Source organism: Asterias rubens, chromosome 4 (assembly GCF_902459465.1).
Source record: "Asterias rubens chromosome 4, eAstRub1.3, whole genome shotgun sequence".
Lineage (NCBI taxonomy): Eukaryota > Metazoa > Echinodermata > Asteroidea > Forcipulatida > Asteriidae > Asterias > Asterias rubens.
In genome coordinates, this window is record NC_047065.1 from 2897571 (window position 1) to 2918382 (window position 20812).

The 20812-nt window shown below is 38.0% G+C and overlaps 2 protein-coding genes across 6 annotated transcripts; both read left to right on the top strand.

Moving 5' to 3' along the window:
• Positions 1-161: 161 nt before the first annotated feature.
• On the top strand, positions 162-13109 carry LOC117289051 (putative ras-related protein Rab-5B). 5 transcript variants are annotated; one of them, XM_033769979.1, is made up of 7 exons: positions 162-236; positions 1589-1853; positions 2703-2782; positions 3199-3280; positions 3876-3947; positions 4846-5068; positions 12837-13109. In XM_033769979.1, exons 2-7 carry the CDS (start codon positions 1794-1796, stop codon positions 12950-12952), a joined length of 633 nt encoding a protein of 210 aa, XP_033625870.1. In that variant the 5' UTR covers positions 162-236; positions 1589-1793; the 3' UTR covers positions 12953-13109. The 5 variants fall into 5 exon arrangements, with proteins under 5 accessions (XP_033625870.1, XP_033625867.1, XP_033625868.1 ...); XM_033769976.1 differs by lacking the exon at positions 12837-13109 and adding an exon at positions 5966-7072; XM_033769977.1 differs by lacking the exon at positions 12837-13109 and adding an exon at positions 5966-7072 and having other exon boundaries at positions 3202-3280.
• A 148-nt stretch (positions 13110-13257) lies between these two features.
• Positions 13258-15403, top strand: LOC117289050 (protein phosphatase 1 regulatory subunit 3B-like). Its single transcript, XM_033769975.1, has one exon. The coding sequence runs from the start codon at positions 13355-13357 to the stop codon at positions 14471-14473; it is 1119 nt and encodes a 372-aa protein (XP_033625866.1). The 5' UTR covers positions 13258-13354; the 3' UTR covers positions 14474-15403.
• The last annotated feature ends 5409 nt before the right edge of the window (positions 15404-20812 follow it).

A 20812-nucleotide genomic window follows, 5' to 3' on the forward strand; every position in this document is an offset into this window, starting at 1 on the left:
GAGTCCTCTTTTGCGAAGTTGTTTTATTGTCAGTCGTAAACCAGTCCTGCTTCTTTATTTTAAAAGTGTTGTTTAAAACTGAGACGAACCGAGTATAGCGCTGTACTTCAACGCGAACTGATGTTTAGTCGTTTATGGACACATCCATCAAACATAGTTATCGAAAGGCACTCGGGTGAATGTCTGCTGCATGGAGATAGTGAATATAAACCGGAAAGTGCAGACAAGTTGACGAGGTACTTTTTTAGCTTGATCATTTGTTTTTATATCCATGTCAAGGGACAGCCTTCGATGTTTCCATTGTATTCAGGAAATAACACTGGTTAGGGTTTTGAAAGGTTAATATCCGGAACTTTTATCGGGTGAGGGAGACGTCAACTTCGGTGGTTTTTGTAAAGGAAATCCAAATTGTTAAAACTCTATTGAGAGTTTAAAGGCAGTGGACACTATTGGTATATTACTCAAAATAATTGGTGGCATAAAAACTTACTTGGTAACGAGCAATTGAGAGCTGTTGATATTAAATTTATAAAACATTGTGAGAAACGGCTTCCTCTGAAGTAACGTAGTTTTTTAGAAAGAGTTAATTTCGCACTCATGTATAAAATACTTCGGGCCTAAAACCTTTTATTAGGCATCTGAAACACACACAAACAAGAGTGTTTTTTTTTTCCTTTCATTTCATAATGCATATGTTGGGACACACCAAGTGAGAAGACTGGTCTTTGACAATTACCAAAGGTGCCCAGTGCCTTTAAACACAAAAAATGTTGCACAAGCTTTTGAAACATGCTTTACCCTTTTGACAACTATTCAAATGGTTTGTAGCATTCAAACACACACATTCAAGAATCTTAATATGATGTTTAAGATTATAATGTAAACAAAGTGGGCACACAACTTATGTGGTGTCCAAAAAATATATAAATACATACTGTTTTTACATTGCACTATATATTAACAATGGTAGAAACCTCATACATAATCATTTGAACACCACGGAAATAAACTCATGAGTTTGGTTGAGATGGTTGACCAACTCGACGTTTCGATCAGTTATGCTCTTCGTCTTCAGAAGAAAGACACAAACCCTCCATTCTTGTCAAAGTTTCGAATCCTACTCGATTGAAATCTGCAAATTAAAATACGATTAAATTGCATTCGAGAATTTTTCCATCCACTTGGAAAGAAAAGCACATAATATGGTTAATTAAGAAACATTGTGTTTAAGACAAGAGCTGAGAACTTAATTACAGTCAAAACCGGGAAGGCTTCTGGTGTATTTAGAAACGAATTTTATTAATCAGCTGATTGTAAAAGCAGGAGGGCTTCTCGTGTAATTTGAATTTTATTAATTTACTGATTGTCCCCGCCAGTAAATTATCTCCAGATGATTTTGACAGTATTTACTGTAATTGCTGATTAAAGTAGTCTCTTGTTATCAGCAGAAATGGATGTATTTCTAGCTGTGGACTTTCGCCTCTTGGTACTGGTATAAAAAAAAAATAGAAATGAGTTTGTGAGGTGTACGTGAAACACATGTATTGTAAGTTTACACACATGAGAACTTTCATGTTATTTGATACAGACGTTTATAGGAAGCACAATGCAAACAATATCCTTGTTTTGTGTGAATCGAAACCAACAACGAATTGTATGCAAGGGTCACAATGGTAGATGACTCCAAACTGAACTTTGTGTCAAAATGGCGGCTCACCGTTGACTACAACTACAAGTAACGTACACACTTGCCTGTTTTTGGAAATGACAACAGTGTAGTTGTTGCAAGAGGCATGATGTCAGCTCGATCGACAAGCAAACGGGCCAACGGGTTTAAAGTGTGTATAATTGGGGTGAGTTTTATAGCATACCATGCGGAAATCAACCTACATTAACACATTATTTCCTGTGTATACCCAATGTCATAGACCTATTATACAATAATTATGTTGGATAATCAATTACATGTTATACATTGGGAATGTCATATAAGTCCAGTATGTCGAGAACCAACATTACTTTATATGGGATTTGAGCCATTACATCATGGTGAGGTATCAATGGTTTACGGAACACTGAGTTACTTGTCATGTAGTCCTATGTAGGTTTTGTTCTTTAGAGAACCGCCGATTGCTTTATACTCTACTACTGGCCGCGGAGTAGATTTATCGGAGATCGGGAGACTTCTCAGTTCTAAAACTAACTGCCCTGGCTTTTTTAATTACTACCTGCATGGGTGGAACGTTGGAAATCGGCACACTACTTATTTTAAAACCAATATAGGGTCAATGACACCAAGGTTAGTTGTTATCAGTTTGACTTGTAAAAAAGGAAACAGCCTCTTAGTCTTTGTCAAACCAAAATTTTTAATTTATTTTAAATTAATTCATCCGTATCGTGGTTAAAGTTGATATAGACCTTTATCACGGTGTGGCCATCTTGATTTTCTCATTTCCAACTCATTGTACCTAAACTTAGGCTAGACCAAATAATAGTCTGGTGCCACGTTTGCGCACTGAATGTTAGCATTTGATGGAAACAGGGAACATGACCACAATGGTGACAGCGTGCTAAAGGTCTATACGTGTACATTCACAATATGCCTCGTTAAACTATAGGCCTATTAATGACATAAAATTATTTCAAAAATATTATTCCAAATTTGAAATTAAATCTCTTATTATTTTATTCCAATATCAAAGAATTCTACCGTTGGTAAATCGTGTATAGCATCACGGCTGGTAAACGACGAGTTCAGCGACAAAACAAGTTTAACAATAGGGTGAGTCGGTCAAGTTTCTGCCGATGGAATTCCTATGAAAGTTTACCCCTCCCCCAACTCCGGGCCCCACCCCTGACCTATACCACACAACAGGCCGATCATTCACCAAACTCTTGCTAACTTAGGATTAATCTTGGGACTTCGGACGAGTTAAGTTCCGTATCCAAAGATGTTAGGATGCGAACCCGACGAGATTGGATTAACCCTATAGCATTATTTTTAAATCGGCTGCTGGATACCTTTGGTAAACTTTCAATGACCAGTATTCAATGACCAGTATTCTCACTGTAACAGTGTATCCCAAATCTCCCTTGAACTGTATCATGTTTAACTTTGAAAGAAATTGTAACCCCGTAGGACTAACTATACACAGTGATTGATCTAAAATCTATTTTTTTTAACTTCTTGTTTAACAGTAGTGCCTACATGCTGAAGGAATTGGTGGTTGATGGGGAAAGTTACTATCTCAATATTTGGGATACAGCGGGACAAGAAAGGGTTCGTTACCTCAGCTTTGGTCTTCATTTTCAAGTGTTAAAGGCACTGTACCCGTTTGGTAGTTACTCAAAATGTATATTAGCATGAAACCTTACTTGGTAACGAGCAACAGAGAGCTGTTGATAGTTTAACACATTGTGAGAAACGACCCCCCTCTGAAGTAACGTTGTTTTTGAGAAAGAGGTAATTGCTCACTTTCTGGCCAGAAGCTTTTTATTCCTATCTAAAAGAATAATATTTTGTACAACAAGAGTGTTTTTTCTTTCAACATTTTCTTGCAACTTCAATGACCAGTTGAGTCCAGATTTTCACAGGCCTGTTATATGTTGGGATACACCAAGTGAGAATACTGGTCTTTGAAAATTACCAAACTTGTTCATCGCTTTAAAATACAATGCTTTCAAAATGGACACGAAGAAAATGTGTGGGCCTTCCCATGTCTATGGCTGTGCTCATAAAAAAAAGGTGTAATACTCTTGTCGAAACACATCTTGTTATTTGTTTGATGAAACCGTAAGAAAATAATAGGATCTGGTTAATAACCTATTTGACTACATTTTACTTCAGTTTTTGTATGTTTTTTTTCCCAATGCAGTTCCGATCTTTAGCACCGTTGTACTACAGAGATGCGTCCGCCATTGTTCTAGTTTACGACATTACAAATGAAGTAAGATTGACAAGAACTCATTCCAATAAATACCTCAAGACAATTAGTTGGTGTTGAGTTTGTCTCTTAAATCTCAAATAACAAAACTAAAACAGTTAACCCTCTCCAAAAAGATAAAGCTATTAAAGGCAGTGGACACTATTGGTAATTGTCAAAGACTAGCCTTCACAGTTGGTGTATCTCAACATATGCATAAAATAACAAACCTGTGAAAATTTGAGCTCAATCGGCCATCAAAGTTGCGAGATAATAATAAAAGAAGAAAACACCCTTGTCACACGAAGTTGTGTGCGTTTAGACGGTTGACTTCGAGACCTCAAGTTCTAAACATGAGGTCTCGAAATCAAATTCGTGGAAAATTACTTCTTTCTCCAAAACTATGGCACTTCGGAGGGAGCCGTTTCTCACAATGTTTTATACCACCAACCTCTCCCCATTACTCGTCACCAAGAAAGGTTTTATGCTAATAATTATTTTGAGTAATTACCAATAATGTCCAGTGCCTTTAAACTAAACTGAGAATAATATCGATGTGATTTCTGTCTCAGAATAGACACCTGTGAAAGTTTCAGCTTGAGAAAAAACACCCACACCCCAAGATAATAAGGGGAAAAGGGAAAGGCAAAAAAAAAAAACCCATAAATTTCAGACGAACAATTTTTGCAGGATACTTACAATCCATTGTCATTTAATTTATAAAGTATAACAAGCTTATGGATAGAAATAACAAAAGCAAAACAAAAAACATTTCAGCGTCATCATAACCAAAGCATGACTTTACCTTTAAAATTAGTGTTTATGTTTTGATATTTTGATATTTCTAGAGAACAATGCAGTTTAGTTTTTACGGCAAACCATTTCTCTGAGGATAACATTTGATTGTCGTCTGACTTTTCAGGAAAGTTTCGCCAGTCTACGAACAACATGGTTTCCCGCCTTGCGTAGTTGTACCAATGCAGATATTGTGTTAGCTGTAGTCGGTAATAAACTTGATCTTCACGATAGAGAGCGTCTTATTCAGACGGAGGAGGCAAGGGGGTATGCTGATATTCTTGCAGCATTGTTTGCGGAAACGAGCGCCAAAACTGGGGAGAATGTGACACAAATTTTTACAGAAATAGGTGAGTTATTTTTGGATTTACCATTATAGCCCCTGCCCATACAGTACTACTGGTTGCAAGTCGGCGGTTGTGTATTCTGTCGGTAAATTATGATATTTTCCAGATTTTGTTAAAAATATTTTTTGTTTGACCTACACGTGGTATCACCGGTATTGGCTCTAAGTGGTCAGTAATAGGCAGTGTTTATTAAAGGCACCGGACACTATTGGTAGTTAATCAAAATAAGTGTTAAGCTTACTTGGTAACGAGCAATGGGGAGCAGTTGATGAAAACATTGTGAGAACAAACGGCTTTCTCTGAAGTGACTTAGTTTTTCAAAGTTCAAATTTTCGGGGCATAAAAACCTATATCTATTTACATAGCCACAATCCTTGGAAATTAAATGTTTCTCAAAATGTCATAATATCGAACGTTGCAGTAAGCTACTTTTTACATAACTTTGTATTGCCTATAAACTGTATGAAGATTTAAAGGAGCACGTTGCCTTGGATCGGTCGAGTTGGTCTTTGAAAAGCGTTTGTAACCGTTTTTTATAAAATGCATATTATGATTAGAAAGATGTTGTAAAAGTAGAATACAATGATCAACACAAACATGCCTCGAAATTGCACGGTTTTCCTTTTACCTCGTCACCTAACATGGTCGGCCATTTATGGGAGTCAAATTTTTGACTCCCGTAAAATAATGGCCGACCGTGTTATTTCGCACGGTAAAAGGAAAACCACGCAATTTCGAGGCAAACTTGTGTGGATCATTGTATTTTACTTTTAAAACATCTTTCCAACCATATGCATTTTATAAAAAAGGGTTACAAACGCTTTTTATAGACCAACTCGTCCGATCCTAGGCAACGTGTTCTTTTAATCGTGCAATAGGATTTTCCATTTCTGTTCGCAGTGAGAAGAGTCCGAGAAAAGAAAAAAGCATCTTTGTTGACGGAAGATAGACCGATCAGTGTGCTTCGTCTAGAGGGTCGTACGGGGCTGACATCTGAAACCCGGGGACCAGTGTCACCATCGGGTATCAGGCAAAATGTTGAGGAAACTGCTTCAAAACACAAATCTGGATGTAGATGCCATACACAATAATCACCTGCTGCTTGGTATAAGTTACTTGCTCTACTTCTATCATGGCATTTGGCAAAGACTTGCGTTTAGTGGCTGCCTCATCCTCAAAATTGCATTTGGGGGTGCACTCATTGAGTTGCCGCCATCACCTTTTCTCTTTCAATCGCCGCTCTTCCCAGCTCTCCTATACACTTCTAACCACTCCACTTTGTGACGATGTCTATCCAGCACAGCTTAGGGTGGCCTCTGCCTCGAATTGTACCTGTACAAAGCAGAACTTCTTTAACTGCGCCGGCTACAGTTATCGTAACAGTTATCGTTTCTTTATTCTACAACTTACTGCTGTTTATCCTGTTTTGTTTTGTATTTTTGAATCGGGGCGAACCCGTCACAAACAAGCCTGGCTTTTAGGATGAAGCCTCCATATGCAAAGGTGGAAATATAAATGCTCTGTTAAATTGAAAGAAGAAAAATCAAAGCCGAAAAGGAAACTTTTGTAAAAACTAGAATCACTATTCGTAAGTAGGTCTATCAAATAGGAAGAAACTATAAATAAATAGTAAACTGGCGGGCACAACCAGGTTTTCAGGTTTCCAGAGTTTTCTCGATGACTTCATTTTGGAGAGTAGTACTGAAACAATGGTTTGAGTATGAACTTCATAGTCAGTTATTTTTCCTCCTTAGAAAGCTCTTCTAATCCTGACCTTTCACTGTCAATGTTATCATCATACTTTAAATTCACTAATCCAATATAATGTTGTTGACTTTACTTTATACATTTTGTTTGGTTTTAATAATTTTTACTAATTCATGCAGTACTAATGTTAATAGTCTTTATGTTGCAAAAGAATTGCTGCCTATATACGCCCGGTTCATACTTCCTACGATTGCAAATGCGGTGCGAATTTGAAGTGAATTTGACCGCACAACCTGCCGTCAACATTCGCTTCGCCTTCGCATTCGCAGGAATGAACCGGGCTTAACTTTGTTTAAAAATTGTAAATAATAACCAAGAGACTTGTTTAAAATTGTGTTTCCCACCGTGTGTTTGTCCAATAAGTTGTCTTTAACCGCTCCCTCTGAAGTAACGTAGTTTTTTTTAGAAAGAAGTAATTTCTCACTCTAATATTAAAAGATTTCTTCTTGCATTATTCTCTTGCAACTTCGAGGAGCAATTGAGTCAGAATTGTTCACAGATTTGTTTTTTTATGCATATGTCGGGATACACCAAATGAGAATACTGGTCCTTTGACATGTACTTTTTGTAGGACAAAAAAACACAATGTCCACAGATATACACTAAACTTACACAGTTTGAAGATAATGATAGTAGAAAGCTTCCCTGAAAATATTACGTGCTTTTTGGGGAAATGAGTAAAAACAATGTCATGAAAATAATTTTGGTCTCATGAGACGAAAATTATTTTAAGCATTTACAAACGTATTTTCATGACATTGTTTTACTCATTTCTCAAAAACTACAGCATCCCAGTAAGTAATATTTGAAGGGAAGCTTTCCACTCTCATCATCTTCAAACCCTGTAAGTTTAAAGTAAATCTATGGACATTTTGAAAAAGTATACCAAATCCTTTAAACCGAAATAGAGAGACTCTATATTGCTTGATGTGATGTGGCAGATCACCATGATTTGGTAAATTTATGTTAGTGTTATAAAGGGTTTAATTCAATGGCTTTCCATGTGAGTAGCTTTTGGAATGTTATCAATGAATGCATTTTGAACTTTCTCGTCAGTGACACAGCAAAATTATTTGACCTATTTGTTTCCAGTTGATGACGTCAACCGCAAATGAATTGGGTACCGGCAAAATTGTTCCCTTGCCCTTTGAATGAGAGCGTTTCCAAATTTAATATTTTCGACGAACAAAACACAAGTTAATAATAAAACACACGTTTGTCGCATGTAATATGGTCAGCATTTCAGAATATGGACCATTTCTGAAATGATAAGGGCCAAATTTCAAAAAGCTGTTTATACTGCTCGACAACTTTCTTTCGTAAGCAAAACATTGCGTTGGGCACCAGTCTCAACAGTGTGATTTTGGCCGGTAACCTGTAAGCAACACTTTTCTGTGCTTAGCAAGTTTTTTGTGTTTACAAGCTTTATGAAAATGGGCCCTGCTGATATTTTGATTTGGCCTTTTTATCTGCAGAGACGCAACAATTTTATTTTACCGTGCGGATGGGCTACCCTACCTCCATGGTATAACCACATTTAAAGAAACTGAACACTTTTGGTATAATTTTCAAAGACCAGTCTTCTCACTTGCTGTATCTCAACATATGCATAAAATAACAAACCTGTGAAAATTTTAGCTCAATCGGTCACCCTTGTCATCACACGAAGTTGTGTGCTTTCAGATGCTAGATTTCGAGACCTCAACAATTAATTTTAAATATGACGTCTCGAAATCATATCCGTGGAAAATTACTTCTTTTTCGAAAACTACGTTTCTTCAGAGGGAGCCGTTACTCACCATGTGTTATACTATCGAATCAACCTCTCCCCATTACTCGTTACCAAGTAAGGTTTTATGCTTATAATTATTTTTTAGTAATTACCAATAGTGTCCGCTGCCTTTAAACTGTATCCAAATTGGCGGCTACATCTATAACGGCTACGGCTGTCTCTAAGGGTGTTGCTAAGGAAGTTTTATTACATCAAAGCACGGTGACGCGGAAATCTAGCCATAGCCGGAGCTGTAGTCGCTAGTTCGGATACGAAATGAAGAGACCATGAATCCGAAGCGCCATATGGCTTGTATATTAATGAAGTGTATATTCAAGCCGTTTCTCTTTCAATGTTCGTGTTTGAGGTTGCAACATAATAATCACCTTGACGTTTTTCCTGCGCACTGTAATTTGTTCAAACCATGGAGGTAGATGTTCAAACCATTCAAGGTTTTCAGGTTCATTGTTTCCGCAGTAACCAATGCATTAGCAATAATATGTACACAGTTTAACCAATTAGATGACACAGTCTTTTGTGATACTGCAGGGGGGGGGGGCTCATTATACGAAGCAAAGCTTATAAGCGTGAGCCCAAAACCGGCACCCTCTTTGAGCCCAACAAAACACCCATGTAACTTCAATTCGTTTTGTTTCATAAATTCAAAGATATTCCTTTAACCATTTTAGAGCAATAACAAAATTGCTCTGTACTCTAACAACATGTATGCTTCGTTTTGGAAAGGGCAAGGGCACCAAGGCATTTTCTCCTTGGGGAAAGGGCACCGTATGAGGAAATTGTAAACTTCTATATATCTGGAGCTTTTCAATGGCACTAAGGCAATGACCAGGGGCATGGGGCAATCGCCTCTGTGAAGTTTTAGGCCTGCTCCAACATCTGAATGACACAACCCAGCACATAGCAGTGTTTCATGTTTTATACTAATATTAATGTTTCACCTATGTGTAAAGTGATCGTAGGCCTAAACCTCTACTCATAGTTTCTCTATCCTCAAACAGTGAATTGCTGAAAACACAAAGGTGATAATGTCATTTCCGGGTTCCGCTTGAACAACAGTGACGGATACACCATGGAGGAAGAATGTTTTACCTATCAAAAGAACCGACCATAGGTGATGGGTGACAGTTTCCCGAAAGCCTGTGGGCCTATAGCCTATTTACAGGTACAGCTGATGTAGGCTGTTTGAGTCACGGTCCGGTGATCACCGTGTATTCGTTTACTAGATTTGTTTTTATGGACAGACTCTGGTTTAAAGGTAAAGGACATCGTTTACAGTTTCTCATCTGAAGTTCCAGTGTTGTTTCTATATAGCCTTCATGATCAACTTGTGATATTCAGAAATTTTAAGTGGCCTTTTCTGTGTGCTGACACTTTATTTTTGAGTTGTTATTTGAGACAAGGGAATGGAGCGTGGTAATGGTGTACATGGTGCACTGAATATATAAACACATTGGTGACCCTTTACAAGTGCGCACCAGTGCTTGACCATGTCGCTTGTGCTGACCGCTTGTGCTGACCGCTAGCTGAAGGTGAGTTGACAACTATAGGGCGGCTCAGTTCTCTCCATTGTTCTCTGTGACCAGAACTTGTGAGATGACCGCTCTTTGGAATGGAACACCACAACTGAAAGACTAGAAATCTGCAAGTCATCTGCTGTGGGTATAGAATTAGAAACACAGGAAAAACTGAAGTGTCATCTGGGTAGAAATTGAAGCCTATATAAAAACAAGTGTGTATTATCACATTTGGGATTCTCTGGTCTTCGTCTCTACTCGGGGGAGGTGAGAGTCGAATTGCTGACAAGAAACTATAGGATCAACATTTAAGAAAGGTATGTGGAGACTGTTGCCATTTCAAACCTATTGAGTAATTCGTAGGGTTTACACTAAGAGACAGGGTTCTCATCATCGCACTAGAGAAGTAGACACAGAATTTCTTCAAGTATACGAGGAAAACATATCGGTTGGTTTTCTTCGCCACATCTTCCTCCGCGACCACATTGACATAACGTACGAGATAAAGTCCTGAAATTTCTCGGTCCTTTAAAGGCAGTGGACACTATTGGTAATTACTCAAAATATTTATTAGCATTAAACCTTACTTGGTAACGAGTAACGGGGAGAGGTTAATAGGGATAACTTTCCGTATGGCGCCACCACTTTTTCACTCATTTTTACAAAAAGGGATATATCAATCAGGTAAATTAGATACTATATTATTTTATTGCGAATGAAAAAGTGGTGGCGCCATACGGAAACTTTTCCGTTAATATAGTATAAAACATTGTGAGAAACGGCTCCCTTTGAAGTAACGTAGTTTTCGAGAAAGAAGTAATTTTCCACGAATTTGATTTCGAGACCTCAAACCCTTACTCTATGCTCAAACATAGATGAGGTCTCGAAATCAACTTGTATCTGAAAGCACACAACTTCGAGTGACAACGTTGTTTTTTTCTTTCATTATTATCTCGCAACTTTGACGACCAATAATTGAGCTCAAATTTCCACAGGTTTGTTATTTTATGTATATGTTGAGATACACCAAGTGAGAAGACTGGTCTTTGACAATTACCAATAGTGTCCACTGTCTTTAACTGTAAGAGAGATGCCTATAATATAATATGCACAAACAACATGCCGCGTGGCATCCCTTCTTATAAGACTACGATTGAAAGAGAGTCTACTGCTAGTACTGGGCATCTCCATTAGTCTATATTTGTCTACGTACACATTGGTCTACGTCATAGAGCTATATACATGTATAGCTCTATGGTATACGTGCACATTGGTCTACGTGCACATTGGTCTACGTGCACATGTACATGTACTATAATGTACACATTATAACGTGTATATAAACACTTCTGTTTCAAATTAGACTTGTGGACAAGTCGTTAAATCGGCCCCACGCGCTGAGATAGTGGTCTCGCGAGATCACTGCTCTCGCGCGAACTGATGGCTCCCCGATTTCGACTCCTCATGTCGAAATCGGGGAGCCATCAGTTCGCGCGAGAGCAGTGATCTCGCGAGACCACTATCTCAGCGCGTGGGGCCGATTTAACGACTTGTCCACAAGTCTAGTTTCAAATCTGTTTGGGCCTATTATTTGCTGTGACGTCATGAAGGCATTATGCGTGCAGCGTGACTAGCTAACAGTACCAGCTACATTGACCTTTCTATTTATTGCATTAAATGAAATGAAATGAAATGCCTGTTGTAATCTGGTTTCAAGTTCAAAGTACAGCCAAGTACAGCCAAATCACATTCCGGACGATTCCATTCGGGAGACTATAATACACACACACATGCACTTGCAGGTAGGCCTATGCTTCATAATATTATGATCACGTGCGTTTGATTAGCATAATGATGTAAATGGTATTAGATTATTTTTGGTCACGTGGTCACCATACTTTGACCTGCAGTCATGCCCATCGTACTTTGACCTATATTGCAGTCTAGTCGGTCACGCCCACTCTGTTTATATTTTATGTTCGGTCGCTATTTCGGGAAAGTATTAACATTGCCTAAAATCTAGAATAGACAATGCAGCTCCAAATTACAGCGAGTGGCTTGCTATTTTGAAATTGAGTGCATAAATTGTTCCTTTTCGCAAATTCCCAGTGCGCAAGCGCTAACTGTTGAAAGGGGTGCATTCTGGTCTAGCTAGCGATCAAACTAGACCAGCGTGCACCTCATTCCACGCCTAACTCGCGCGTACCGAGTGTTTAAGTCCTTCATGCACTGTCTGGCAGGCAACCTAAATTCGACCTAATCCTGTATTAGAGACAAACCGAACCATTTCATTTGCCTTGTGAAATTAAAAAGTACATCCTACATTTTTTCTTATTTTGTGTTTTGGATTTAGTTACACTTGAATCAAGATAAAAGATACCGAAGCTCGGTTACAGATAATGTCTTACTCAAATTCTTATCGTTTTGCTCTGTCTTTACAGATGTAATTTAATAATATAAATTAAAAAAATTGAGACTTCTCCTATTGGTTGTGCATGTGAAGACACCGACACAAATGGTGTTCAACAACAATAAACACAAAACCAAAGCAAGAGTTGGAAGTAAAGCAATCAGCTTGAAGGGCAAGGTCGGAAATACACTCGCGACGTACATCTACATTGACCCGAGATTACGAGAATGATCATCACTGAATTGTTTTACATCTTAAAATAAGACTCTTTCTTCTTTGTTTTAACAGCAACCGTTGATGTACATTTCAGCTCGAGTGGATTACGATCTGAAAGCAATTTGGACGGACGTACGGAGGCATTTTTATTCATTAGCCGCCAAAAAAATGTTAACAGGATGACCTGACCCGTATACCTGGGCTGTGACGTAGACAGACATTGGCTGGTTTGACAGCACGTAGGCCAATCCTTGACTAGACTTTGCTCCAAGTCTGTGATCGTGGTGTTTTTGTTTCGTCGTCCTGAAAGCCGATCATTATTGGCTGAAACAGTGCCCAGTTGTGGACAGCCTACGATCACTAAGAGTGTGAGAGCATTAATCTGCGGGGGGAGTTCTGCATGGCTGAAGCAGAGAAATAACCGCGGTCTCAGACTTGAAATCAAGTCTAATCCTTAGCCGGGGTTGCAACACACTATACACAATCCCATACACCGTATTGCAAACCGGCCGGCCTGCCTCTGCCCGTCTAATGCCTAAATAGCGGTGCGTTACTACGCAAATACAAGCACGTAGTCCATTCTGTCTGCAATGCTCGAGAAAATGCTGGAAATATCCAGTTGGTCTGCAGGCCATGGACATACTCCGAGCGTAGCTATAAAACTCAACATGAGTAACATTCACGACGGAAATAATTTTACTGATGAGCATGGGAAAATGGCGGATCAAAATGTACTCGAGGATCCGGAGGAGTCTTGGAAGAGGGATTTACTCAACGATGTGGAGGAGGATGACAAGAGAAACTCTCATTTGTATGATAAACATCAGATGTCCAAAAGGAGCCATGCTGCCATGTTACCACCTATTGACATAGCCCGCTGTTCTAAACATAATGGTATCCAAGATGAGTCTTCTGGAAGTGAACATGGCTTTGGAGAACTCCAAGATGGCGAACCCATCTCACCAGATGCCACGGTCTCCTCTCTTGGCGTTGTATCGCCTTCTATTACCTCACCGACGAGTAGTACGTCCCCAAATGGAGGTATCAGTTGTCGTAAGTCCTCCATCAAGGACAGCTCTAAGACACCAGAGACCCCCGGCCGTAAATCGGTCAGATTTGCAGACGCCCTTGGCCTCGATCTTGAAGTAGTGCGAAACATTTTGGAGTCCGAATCCCCACCGGACTACCCATCCATGGCTCTGGCCGCATGCTCAGCGGTCTTCACGGACGATGAGACCGGCGGAAACACGGTGACCATCCTACCTCGATATCTCAGCATGTCATTCGTCCAACCAGGCGGGCAATCGGACTTCCTGAACCGCGTCTACAAACAGCTAGTATGCCTCGAGAATGCCGTAGTTTCGGATTTCACAGTGTTGGGAACGATCAAAGTTAGGAATATCTCCTATCAGAAGACCGTCAAGATCCGATATTCGGCAGACAGGTGGAAAACTTTCGGTGATATTCCAGCTCTGTATGTTTTGAATTCTTGTGATGGTCCCACGGATAGATACTCATTTGGTTTATCGGCACCTCGGGATATGAATGTAGGTGACCGGCTTGAATTCTGTATCTGTTACAAAGTTAATAATAATCAAGAGTTCTGGGACTCAAACTTTGGTCAGAATTATAGTTTGTTATGTCACGCACACGGGGACGCAGTAGACGATGAAAACAAAGCACTTTGGACGCTCTTCCGGAATTCATAAAATATTTTAAATGCAAAATATGTAAAAAAAAATTAATTTTTAGTTTTGCCAAAAATAACCAACTCAATATTGAGTCCTAACGTTGTCAGTATTTTTTTTTTTTTTTTCCATTTATCGAATTCTGCTGGCTATAATAAGGTGGAGTGTTTTATTTATGCAAAAGGCTTGCGGTGAAAGGGTAAAAAAACATGATTAATTACAAAATGAAAATTTAATAAGGTACACATGATGCTGTTATCTTCAATATAAAGTTCTCTTTGCGAAAGCAAAGAGTGCAAACGTTGCTGTTGTTGGTTACAAAACAAAATGCATTTCTGAAAAATTTACAAAGCTATTCTTTCTTGAAAATCGAATCTTTTTTATTGCGATCTTTGTTTAAAAAAGAGCTTCTTGTTGTTAAGAAACCCTAGTTGTTAATAATAATCATTACATACAGAAACTATGTGATATTTATTAATGAAGTAATGGCCTTCATTCATTGCGGTCATGCACAATGATTTTTAATGTGCTTGAGTAGACAGAGTCATTATTCACAATGCATGTACTCACATGCACGTGTACTTCTTTGTTCTGATTGTCTATATTATATGAAAGTGAACTGCACGCAGGGTCACTTTTCATAAACACCCTCATAATTCAGAAACCAAACCATACTTTTGTTAAAGGCACTGGACACTATTGGTAATTACTGAAAATATTTCTTTGCATAAAATGTTATTTGGTAACAAAGAATAGAGAGCTGTGATAGTATAAAACATTGTGGGAAACGACTCTCTCTGAAGTAACGATAGTTTTTTAGAAGAGATAATTTCTCACTCAATTAAATTATTAAAAGACAAATGCCTTTTTTGTATAGGCATCTGCAAGCACACACATTAATGTGCAACAAGGGTGTTTTTTATTGCAACTTCGGCGACCAATTGAGTCAAAGATTTCCAAATTTGTTATTTAAATGCTTACGTTGAGATACACCAAGTGAGAATACAGGGCCCAATTTTATAAAGCTGCTTAAGCAGAAAATATTGCTTTACACATTGCTGCTAAGCAGACATGAGCAGAATACCAGACACAAATTGTATATGTGATATGTAGTTTGGCTGGCAACCTGGTTCTGGTAAGCATGATTTTGTTGTGCTTAGCTACTTTTTGTGCTCAAGCCGTTCATTGAAATTGGGCCCCGGTCTTTGACAATAACCAAAGGTGCCCACTTCCTATTAAAGGCACTGGACACTTTGGTAATTATTGTCAAAGACCAGTATTCTCAATTGGTGTATCCCAACATAATATGCATAAAATAACAAACCTGTGCAAAATTGAACTCGACTGATCGTCGAAGTTGCGAGAGAATAGTGTAAAAAAAACAACCCTGTCGCACAAGTTGTGTGCTTTCAGATGCTTGAATACTTCAGAGGGAGCCGTTTCTCACAATGTTTTCAGCTCTCCATTACTCGTTTTGAGTAATTACGGTGCCTTGAAAGAGTAAGGGTGCGCATAATACACAATTTGTATAAGCTGCAATATCGGTACCTTGACTCAGACTACAAAACTTCCTCCAGTGACTGCAGTGGCATGGGATTTTAGCAAGTTGTTATTCATAATGACAAATCAACAAAACCATGTTTTGTCTTGAACTCTTTCAATAACTCAAAGGCACTCTAGAGTAGTTTCATTCTTGGCCATAATGAAAAACCCGTATCCAATTAACCGTTGTCATTGGTTTTAGTTTACATTAAGAATGCAACCGTTTTGATAGCTTGGTTCCTTTCCCCTTGTATGTATCTGGATTGAGTTTGCTATTATTTTGAAGCTGGGTCTGGACTTTGTACCAGTTGCTTAGTAAATCATGAATATGGACAATGAAGCACTCAGTTAAGTGAATTAAATCATTTCAGAAAATGGTGTCGAATACACTTGAAAGTCTGCATTTCTTTCCCGAAGCATCACTCTAAAAGTGCTGTGTATGGGAGAATAATGTTTGTATGTTAAATTTGTTAGTGACCAAAAAAAACAGAATTAATACTGAAATAATTAAAATGGAATGCATTTTTATGGTTGTATACGCAAGCCTGCCATACTTACCATTCCCTTCCTTAAAAAGTGGGGTGTGGCAGGCGGGGCAAATAAATAGATCTAAGAGGGTGTGGTGTGGGGCTTTGTACTTTACCTGGTAATTACCATGTGTATGACCGTTTGAGAGCTTATGATCTTGCCCCAATTTTATAAAGTTGCTAAGCAGAAAAATTTAGCAGAGCACCAGTGCTTAGCAAGTTCGTATACTTACAGGCTTTATGGAATCAGGCCCAAAGGTATGAGCTGCTTATAATATTGCTAACTGCAGCATCCAAGGGGAGTTCTCTAAATTCCTATACCATGTGCGTGTTTCCTTTGCCATACTCAGATATAAAGTACACGGATTGGTTTGAATGGAAGTATTTTTTATCAATATGCCTATAAAATGATACAAATAGTTTTATTTTTCTGAGTTCTCATTTTGAGAGGGTTAGGGACGCAACTCTTTTCCTTCCCTCCCCCTCTGTTTACACCACTGTTTAAGATAATAATAACATTACGAAAATGAAGAAATGGATCGAGCCTAGGTGCTTTGTGCTTATGTCTTTGAGTGACGGTCTTTGACATTCATAATGACGGTGTTTTGACTAGTTTGTGACCCTTGAACCAATTGGCGCTTCTGGAATGGAAGATGCTGTGACATTTGAGACGTTCATATTCATCATATGGCCTGTCATAAGTCTGGTGTGATACAGACTTCGGGTGCCTGGTAAATTAATCATGTTCCCCATTATGCAGTCATTGACTTTAACATTGTTACATTGTCTGGTGTATTCTTAAGCAATGAAATAATTTTTAATTGACACTCAAGAGGTTTTATTTGTACAAAAAACTCTGTCATATTTTAGAATGTAAAACGTATTTTCGTGACATTGTTTTACAAAGTTCTCAGAAACTACAGCACTGGCACTAGTAGTGTTTTAAGGGAGGCCTTCTACTATCATTATCTTCAAACTGAGTAAGTTTATAATGTAAATAATGGACATCGTGTTTTGTGTTGACAAAAAAAGTACTCCAATCGTTTAAAGTGTAGGTCTACACAGCGACGTTGACATTACTACACACAAAACTGTATACATTGTGATTTCGTTCTGTATAAATTATTGTTTTAAAATATAATTCTCTGGAATGCACAGCAGTTTGTTCCTTTTTTTTTGTCCAATGTCTTTCTTTGCAGAAACAAATATAGATCCGGTTGTAACTGTTTAAAGGCACTAGACACGTAAGGTATTGTCAAAGACTAGTACAAATGTACTCTCATTTTTGTGTATCACGAGATAATGCAACAAATAACAAACCTGGGACAATTAGGCCCAATAATTGGTCATCGAAGTTGCAAGAGAAAAAACACCTCTGTTGTATTACTTTGTGTGCTTTCAGATGCATAATGAAAGTGAGAAATTACCTCTTTCTCAAAAACTACGTTACCTCAGAGGGAGCTGTTTCTCACAATGTTTTATATAAACTATATCAGCAGCTCTCCATTGTTGCTAGTTATCAAGTAAGTTTTCATGCTAACAGTTATTTTGAGTATAATTACCAATAGTGCACAGTGCCATGTAACCTTTGTCTTCCTTCTGCCCCTCTTAAAGCCATTGGACCCTTTCGGTAAACAGTGTTGTCCAATGCCCACACTTTGTGTACCACAACTTCATATATCAATAATAACAAACCTGTGAAAATTTAGGCTCAATCGGTCATCGGAGTCGGGAGAAAACAACGGAAAATCCCACCCTTGTTTCCGCGCTTTTCGCCGTGTCATGACATGTGTTTAAAATAAATCCGTAATTCTCGTTAACGAGAATTTATATTGTTTTGCTGTTTTCTCAAAAAGTAAAGAATTTCATGGAATAATATTTCAAGAGAAGTCTTTCACCATTGCCTTCTGTAAACCCTGTAAATTATTTGTAAATCTGTGAACTGTTTTTTTTTTTATGAACCGAAAGGGTCCAATGGCTTTAATCATCTAATAATCTCTCAATTGTTAATCAAAGCAATGGTATATCATGAAACTTGTAGATTATGCAAATGTATTTTTTCAAGCTCAAACTATGAAAGTTTTAACATAAAAGCTATATATTTGTTTAGTATTCTTGTGAATGTTTTTGGACCAAGTTACAACTTGTACATTTAAGCTTGGGCCATTTGAATATGTAAATACCTCCAAAGGATTGTTTGAAATATGAAATATAATATAAACGATAAAAATGCTTATTAGGCCCAAATATATGGTCTATATTAAATATTACAGTACTGAACCGAAATGCTCATCAACTGCGGATAGTTTTATAATGGTTTTGTCTGAAGCCGCAGCAATTATTTAACAAAAAAATCAAAGTGTCATTAGAAAAGGCCCTGCTTAAACACTTGTTAACAAACGTAAATATATCAAACTAAAGAAAAAGAAGTTTAGTCAAAAATAACCAGCTCAATTTTAAACATGAGTTGTTGGTTTATAGGTTTTCTCGGTCAATTTCGGCAAAACAATAATTCAATTTAACAATTCATCAAAGCAGCGTTCAAATTCACAGACGCTTTTTGAGACGTATGTGTCGCGAAAAAGAATGACGATACGCTAAATTGAACATAGTGCTAAAGGAATTTTACTCGACTCGAAACCAAATTGAATGGCCGAGTTCTGAATTTGGAACGCAGTAACGACTGGAGAGGCAAAACAGCTTTAATTCGAACGCATGAAAATGAAATTGACTGCTCATGTGCCGAATTTGACGAGAAAACCTATATTAGGCCCCTGAGAGCCATTGAAAACTATTGATGTTGGAGACCGTTGGTCTAAAATATCTGGTTTATTCGATACATTGTTTTGTTCTTCAGTGTATATTATTACTATGGTTATTATTATGAAGCCATTCAGTATCTAAAAGTTTGGGGTAGGTGGATGGTTCAACCCAATTTCTAAAATTTAAGTTGTTATCATTGACTATTCTAATTTGCTCCTTATATAAAAAGTGCCGAGAAATCATGGCTGGTTTCACACCACTGTTTGGCCTTTTTGCATTTTTGCTTGAGTCGCCGATATAGTTTATACTTTTGGTATAGTCCCTTGTGGCATAACTTAAAACAGGGCCCAATTTCATAGAGCTGCTTAAGCAAGAAAATATAGTGCTTGTGACAATTTCCTGCTAAGTAGAAATGAGAAGAATACCAGAGCCATAAATTGTACATGTGGACTGGTAGTTTGGCCGGTAACCGTATTCTGGTAAGCATCATTTGGTTGTGATTAGCTTCTTTTGTATGCTTAAGCAGCTCTATGAAATTGGGCCCAGGTCACCTTTTTGGGCTAATCAACGTCAGGCACCAAGTAAGATATTTGTTTGTTTACCTTAACGAATCAACTTCGGCATGATTTCACCTTCGGCAGCTAAGCGCCATCTTGTGTTTCAACTGATCCAATCAGTGAAACCAAATCGAGGCTTGAGAGGAAATTGATGATTAGATTAGATAAGATTAGGTTAGAATAGATTAGATTAGAATGGTTTGTTGGCCAATGGTTAAAAACAATCACAGGAATTTGAAGCATTATAGTCTCAAAATAAAAATCTATCTTCTCAAAATACAATACATTGAGTATAAAAACTGTACACATAATCAGTTCAATAAAAAATACCTAAAAGCTACAATTACTTCTTAGGGCTACATGAAAATTGTCCATTAAAAACTCGAATTACCGATGAATATAAAACTATTCTCAAGACGGTCAGATTTTGATCTTTGTATTATCACATTCATACGTATAAGAGAAATTTGTAATGGCCCAATTTCATTGAGCTAAGCAGAAGATATTGCTTAATAATTTTCTACTCGGCAAAAATAGACAGGGGACCTGTTGTACTTGCAAAATGGTATTGTTGGCTGGTAACCTTATTATAGTAAGCATAACTTCTGTTGTATTTATAGCTGTCTTTTGTTCAAAAGGGCACTGGAAATAAAAACTAATTTCCCGTTTGGAGTTAATCGCTCAGTGATCGTTTTTTCATCGTCATACACAAGTTTTCGCATGACCCAGAAGCCTGATCAATCTCAAACTTCTACAGGCTTGCCGAGGCCATGTAGGCATGTATGGTGGATTACATGAAGTCATTACACTTCCAGCAATTGTTTTGATAGTAAAAGAACCCATTCTGTAATGTTCCTTTAAAGGCAGTGGACACTATTAGTAATTGTCAAAGACCAGTCTTCCCACTTGGTGTATCTCACCATCTGCACAAAATAACAAACCTGTGAAAGTTTGAGCTCGGTTGGTCGTCG

What these genes read in the sequence shown, in the direction of transcription:
- LOC117289050 (XM_033769975.1), top strand. Translation starts at nt 13,355, where the DNA reads ATGCTCGAGAAAATGCTGGAAATATCCAGTTGGTCTGCAGGCCATGGA.
- LOC117289051 (XM_033769976.1), top strand. Translation starts at nt 1,794, where the DNA reads ATGATGTCAGCTCGATCGACAAGCAAACGGGCCAACGGGTTTAAAGTG. An exon ending in TTAAAGTGTGTATAATTGGG is followed by an intron (nt 1,854 to 2,702) that starts GTGAGTTTTATA and finishes CCAATATCAAAG; the next exon opens with AATTCTACCGTTGGTAAATC. An exon ending in AAAACAAGTTTAACAATAGG is followed by an intron (nt 2,783 to 3,198) that starts GTGAGTCGGTCA and finishes CTTGTTTAACAG; the next exon opens with TAGTGCCTACATGCTGAAGG.